Below are 6,641 nucleotides of genomic sequence, written 5' to 3'. Positions count from 1 at the left end.
AAGCATATCAACAACCATATGTTATTTATGAATAATGTACACTGAGTGTTGCGAGATGAGGATTTGGAAGTAGAATTTATAATCACATTGACTGACAGGCCATCATTGGTACTCTATACAAAAAGTCACTCATCAATGTGTGTTAGCAAATATTGTCAGTGAATACATAAATGGATGCTGCATATTCTTAACAATAGTACAATCCTTTGAACGCACTGTAGTCAAGTCAATTGATACAATAGAGACTGTTTCAAAGCAGATTTTCAGTTTTAAACAGGAATATTGTCAGAATCAATAATGCAAACTTCAAAAATTAGGCAAAACTAAATTCTGCTGTAAAGCAGCTCTAGCTCAATAGTGCCATTATTGAGCTCCAGTCAGTTCAGCATTGATTCAGTTTAGTTTAATAAATTAATCGTAAAGTTAATTCATTATGAAACAATTAAGCGATAATATTTACAGGAGACAATTCAGGAGTCAGTGCAGTGCAATGTTGACTCAGTTCAGTTCAATAAGTGTTGATGATGCAAAATTCATGAATTATGTAATTAAACATGGTCTATGTTAAAGGTGTACTGGTAAACACTAGTATTACAACTCACTCATAGTCTTGAATTGACAAATTTATCGTTTGTAAAATTACATTCTGATTTCAAATGGTACATTTTGCAGAATGGTGATGAGTGTGACTTACGAATTTGGCTTTCATTTATTATTTATTTTTATCGGTCAGGTCTTCACACCTTCCGTGTCTTTCTTGAGTCTGCCATAGAAGGATCTGATGTTGAGGGACTTGAAGGGAATGATGCATCTGAACCAAAACAGGAGACAGATCTAAAAAAGTTCAGACAAGAAAAAGAGATATTATATATACAGTATTGACTGTTCATAAAATGACTTGTACTTTATTTATGAAAAGTGAAATTATAGACCAAGTGTACAATAAAAACAGAGCCATTTCATCTTTTGGATGAGCTCTGAACAAAAGCTGTTTACAATTAGTCGTTGTTGGTCATTTTAGTATCAATAGGCAAATCAAATCTTTCAGTGACTTCTATGATTAGCCAAAATAACAGTATTATTACTAATGCATAGGATATAAATCTAGAATGAATATTTCAGTCAATAAGCATACAGCAAAAACTAGACCACTGATAAGACAAAGCTTTAGATCCTGTAACTGAAACTAATAGTCATCGCAAAAAAATAAAAAATAATTAGTATAATGGACATTTATAAAATGGGTAACGCTAGTTCTGGTGCTTGATTATAATTAAGCTCCTGGCAACTGTCTGTCGTCGCGTCATTTCTAATAGGCAAACGAATACAGGATTGTATACTGCAATGTTGGTTCGAAATATTAACGTTATGCACTTTGAAATTATGCAAATACAATAAAGTGTGATTCAAACTCTTTCAAAAAGCTCACAAAACCAACCCTTCTCTGAGACAGCGCTTCGGTAAAGTCGTATTTCACACAAAATGCAGCGTTAATTCGAAAACTAACGGTAACGTTACATTAATACCTGAAGTAAAGACGATTGTCAAGTACACGTGTGCTGTCCGAGGAAATAAAACTCGCGCCGATCACCTGACTTACCCGATCACCTAACTACCGGACGTACAGTACGTTACGTGCAGCATGTTTAGTATATTTCAAATATATGTAACACCACAACAACATTTTAGAAATGCGTCATTTTAGAATGTCAAGGATAAAATTAAAAAAGGGGGGAGGGGGTCACGTGATTGCGCGCAAGCTTGTGTGACGTCACAGAGTTGTAGAAGTAGTATAAAAAGCAGACGCTCAAACTTCGAATGAGACAGTTCAGAAGATTTTCGTGAGTGAGAGAAAGTGTAGAGAATCGACAGAAAGCGGTTACTGACTGAGACGCTTTAGTAGACACACAGTGTACAGAAAAAGTCTATTCAGACTCAAGAGTTTTTACACACGGTGTGTCCACGGTTTATAGCATAATCAAGAAGCATGTCCAAGACATCTGTGTTTCTCGCGGAGTGCGGTGAAGTTAAGAGAGAAACTATGGATAGGCTGGAGATGATCAGCCTTACCTCACACGTAATGTCCATCAAAGACGTGGCAACTTACAAAAAATCTTTTGAGACAATAACAGGAGATTCAGGGCAAGTTAGCTCAGATAATCAAGGTGGCATAAAGGCTAGTCCTACAGGCAGTGTGGAGAACAGCCCAACAGGTGAGCTGGAAGTTTAAAAAAAGTAAACATAAAGTTATGTTTGTGGTGTTCTTGGTTTAGTGTTTGACCCTTGCCCTTATTTTGGAAAAGAATTCCAAAACCATTGCAGGACTATGAACTTATATTTCTTTAATACATTCATCATGAAATGATTTGAATACATGATTTGTATTTCACGTGTAGATTCTTTGCATAGGTTACTATTCATTTTTCTTTATTTTAGAAAAACCTTCAAAAGGGAAGAAGGGGAAAGAAGTCTGTGGTGTCTTCCGGAGGGTATGGAAGGCTGTAAAGCGCCCTTTCAATTGCTGCAACCCAAACAGAGTGGTGTGTCTTACGCCACACCTGGACCTAGACGGTTCAGAGCTAATGCCCACCCCAAGTCCCCCAAGAATCACACCAGTGGCAGACACAGATCCTGCCGACCCTGAGCTGGTGTGTCTGCCAGGCCAGGTCTGTGAAGATCTTGAGTTGTCGTGTGTGCCAGGTCCCTCCAGGACTGAGCAAACAGTGGACGAAGATCTGGCCGATCCTGAGTCGGCTGTGGCAGATCTGTCTAGTTCTGACCTGGGTGACGGTGAGTCACCATTACTTTGGATTATTTTATTTTTAATTTTCAATGTTATGTTGTCTATCATTACTTGTTGTAATTATGATTCACTGCTGGTAACTGCTTAAACAATTATTTTCTATGTTCTACTATTACTTGCAATTGAAATTCTGCTAGCAACTGCTTAAAAATCCAACCATTACTTTTTTCTGCAGTATTTTCATTTTTAATTGTATTAATTAGAAACTGCAGCTCTAATAATCACTCACAGAGATGTTTCTTATTATTATTTTCTTTATTTTAGAAAAAACTAAAAAGCGGAGTAAAAAGAATGTAGTCCATGCATTCTTCCGGAGATGCCGTAAGGCTGTAAAGCACCTCTTCCTCTGCCACGAGGCCAACTCTGTCCAAGTTCCATCTGAGATGAAGTCAGTAGATGACCCCATCCCTGTTGAGCCTGAGCCATACTGTCTGATCAGTTCTGACCAGGTCAGCGCATCTCTTCAGTCCTTCACGTCTGTGCAAGAAACCGACGCCGATCAAGCCATATTGATGCATGTGTCAGATTCATCAGATTCAGAGATCAGTCTGTATTGTGGTGAGTCATCATTACTTTTTGATATTTCTGCATTATTTTTATACTTGTCCATTATTTAACCCTCTGAGGTCTAAGGGTATTTTGGGGGCCTGGAGAAGTTTTGTCATGCCCTGACATTTGTGCTTTTTTCAGTTACTTATAAACATCTAATGGCTAAAGTCTAATATCACTGTTATCAGCACAAACTGGGCTATAATAATATATTTATAAAATCTTTTAAGATTTTTTAAATGAATCTTATTTGATCTGTTCATGTCAGACAATAAAAGGAAAGTGCAGCCCGATGTATGTCCATGTTCTTTTTCCTGTGTTTTTTTAGGATCTAGAGTGTCTCTCTTTCTGGTGGGAGATATGATAGGATACGGAAGTTTTGGCAAGGTGTATGAGGGAACCCACATATTTGATGATAGAATTAAGGTAAAGCACTTTTATTAACTGGAACCAACATTCTGCTCCAGATGTAGAGAGGTGTGTCCACTGTCCTGATTTAAACCGATTGAAGATGTGCATGTCCGGCACTTTGGTATGCTTGGAAAAATTAACTGTGCCTTTGCCATTCATAGGTTGCCATGAAGTACATCCACAAGCACAAAACTGACCGCTATCTTGACATTGTAAGTTGACAAATCTAAGGATTATTTTGGTTGAGTAATAATTGCTGTGCTGTAAATACCTGTAGCTAACATAAAACAGAAATGAATTAGACAACAACGATGTAAGTGCAAATCTTAATACATTGTTCATCGTTCTACCGATCTTCTAAGTTATGAGTTGCTTGTTTTTCTGTAGGCTGGTCATTCCAAACCTGTAATTGCAGAAGTGGCAATGTTGCTTAAGTTGGGAGAACCTCCATTATGTCCCAACATCATCAAATTATACCACTGGATTGAGAATAAGAAGAGCTTCGTGCTCATTATGGAGTACCCGCATCCATGCATTACCTTGCATCAGTACACATATTCAGACGACATGAATGAAGGAAAAGCACGCTGGTTTATCCGTCAGTTAGTCCAAGCTGTGAAACACCTCGTTAACCATGGAGTCTTCCATGGTGACATCCACACGGGGAACATGCTGGTGACTGACTACAGTTTGGAGCTCAAACTAATTGACTTTGGTTGTGCTCATCCAATCAGCAGTGAGGGCCTTCTCAGCAGTCTATATCGAGGTATGTTTCATGTTACCATAGCAGAGTGCAGTGTCATTGATCACAGTATTGTCTTTTTGATAACAGCATTGCTCAACACAAAGAAACGTTTCTCTTACAGGAGCACCACTCTTCACCCCACCTGAGGTCATAAGGCATACCAAATTCGACGCTGAGCCAGCATATGTCTGGGCAATAGGTGTTGTGCTGTTTGAAATCTTGCACGGGTATTTGCCATTTGGAAGCAAAGACGAAATACTGCGTGACTATGTTAAAGCGAAACCGACTTTATCCTCAGGTAAACACAACAGACACCTCTTTAAAGTCTCTGAGTCTCAGTGACAGACAAAAAAGATATGTCAGGAAGTCTAGCAAGTAACAAATGTTTACCAATGTGACTGTAGACAAAACTATCTAATTGGGGATATTTATATTGTCTACTAATGAAATTTTATATGGTAAAACATTTACTCTTCAGAAGCTTTTTCATATGTGAGCATTGATTATGAGTAAGACTAACCCGCACACTCACTCTGTAAACTTTACAGCATGCCATGACCTGATTTTCCAGTGTTTGAACCGCAATCCAGCAAACAGGCTAATGCTACAGCATCTAGAAGAGCACAGGTGGTTCAAGAACTAGATTGCAAGAAGACCGCGGATCCCATGACTAAAATAGATTAGAAAAGGTAGTGAAACACTCTCAGACCCCTCTTGCCCATTGGAAGTCATGAACATGGAGGTGAGACTCTGTACACAAACTTTTTTTCTAGTTGAACTGTTTTTTGCACTGGCATAATGTAAGAGTTGGTACAGAGATTCATCCAATAAGAATTGTACATTACATTATATAGTGATGAAAAGGAATTAACAAAAGAGATCCCTCTCCATCTGTGCCTTGCGGACCAGAAGACAAACTTAATGAACCCCTCTTTTTCAATCTCCTTCTTCCCCTTGCACTCCAATACATGAGTAGTAGATACCAGGATATCAAAAAAGCAGATGTGAATATACGGAGAGGTTGAAAAGTCAGGCTGAGCTTCTTTCTTTTCTTTCATATTTCTTTATTGTAGAAAAACCTGCAAAAGGGAGGAGTGGGAAAGAAGTCTGTGCTCTTTGTCAGAAAGTATGGAAGGCTGTAAAGCTGTGATGGTGATGGGAGGTCTTACACCACAGCCGGATCTAGACGGTTGAGAGCAAATGCCCGCCCCAAGTCCTTTCAGAATCACACCTGTGGCTGACACACGTCCTGCCGACCCTGAGCTGGTGTGTCTGCCAGGCTATTTATTAGTAGTTACAGCTCTAATAATCATTCACAGAGATGTTTCTAATAGTTTATTATTCATATTTCTTCATTTTAGAAAAGGGAGGAAGCCAATGCGTTCTTCCAGAGATTCCTTAAGGCCGTAAAGCAACTCTTCCTTTGCTGCAACTCGAACAGATTCTGAGACAATACCTGTCCAAGTCCCCTCTGAGATGAAGTCAGCAGAAGACACATGCCTGTTGATCCTCAGCCAGGCTGTCTGACCAGATCTGTGTAGGTCTTCAGTCCCCGTCTGTGCAAGCGGCTGACGCAGATCCAGCCACACCGGAGTTGTTGCCTGTGTCAAATTCATCAGAGTCATCTGATTTGGATTAATATACTTTAAAGGAATACATTTTTGAAATTATTTCTATTGATTTCATATATCAAATTATTCTTTTATTATTATTTCCTTTCACAGTTGCTTCTATTCTCTGAAATATAGTTAATGTGCACTGCCAAATGTACTGGCAAGTAGTTAACGTATATATAAATATATTTTTATATAAAAATGATAATGTTACATTAACATTTACACGATTATATTATTAAATGTTACATTTTTCTAATAATGAAGTGCCAATTTATTATATTTAAATGTGTTGCATTTCTAATACATTTATATCTAATAAAATATATTGGAATCTGCAAATGCACTTTTTTTTTTTTTTATAACGTGCAAAATCCATACAATTACTCTAAGGAATTGTGCTAATTAGTGCTCAATTTAACAGAAATGTGCAAACGACAGATATTCTTCTATGGTAAGTGTGAACCCTTTGTAAAACTAACAGAAATACGGTATATTAATTAACTGCTAAGAAGTCCAT

At 37.9% G+C, this 6,641-nt stretch overlaps 1 protein-coding gene across 1 annotated transcript; it reads left to right on the top strand.

Annotated features, from left to right (window-relative positions):
• Positions 1–1,856: 1,856 nt before the first annotated feature.
• LOC132119033 (uncharacterized) lies at positions 1,857–6,276 on the top strand. Its single transcript, XM_059528775.1, has 10 exons — positions 1,857–2,213; positions 2,437–2,790; positions 3,068–3,361; positions 3,681–3,778; positions 3,925–3,975; positions 4,151–4,529; positions 4,630–4,806; positions 5,057–5,197; positions 5,582–5,774; positions 5,870–6,276. The coding sequence occupies exons 1-8, from the start codon at positions 1,988–1,990 to the stop codon at positions 5,149–5,151; spliced, it is 1,674 nt and encodes a 557-aa protein (XP_059384758.1). The 5' UTR covers positions 1,857–1,987; the 3' UTR covers positions 5,152–5,197; positions 5,582–5,774; positions 5,870–6,276.
• Positions 6,277–6,641: the final 365 nt, after the last annotated feature.

Source organism: Carassius carassius, chromosome 38, assembly GCF_963082965.1.
Source record: "Carassius carassius chromosome 38, fCarCar2.1, whole genome shotgun sequence".
In the NCBI taxonomy this organism is placed as follows: Eukaryota; Metazoa; Chordata; class Actinopteri; order Cypriniformes; family Cyprinidae; genus Carassius; species Carassius carassius.
The sequence above is the reverse complement of the archived record's forward strand: the minus strand, read 5'-3'. Positions and strand labels throughout refer to the sequence as shown.

What these genes read in the sequence shown, in the direction of transcription:
- LOC132119033 (XM_059528775.1), top strand. Translation starts at nt 1,988, where the DNA reads ATGTCCAAGACATCTGTGTTTCTCGCGGAGTGCGGTGAAGTTAAGAGA. An exon ending in TGTGGAGAACAGCCCAACAG is followed by an intron (nt 2,214 to 2,436) that starts GTGAGCTGGAAG and finishes TCTTTATTTTAG; the next exon opens with AAAAACCTTCAAAAGGGAAG. An exon ending in AGAGATCAGTCTGTATTGTG is followed by an intron (nt 3,362 to 3,680) that starts GTGAGTCATCAT and finishes GTGTTTTTTTAG; the next exon opens with GATCTAGAGTGTCTCTCTTT.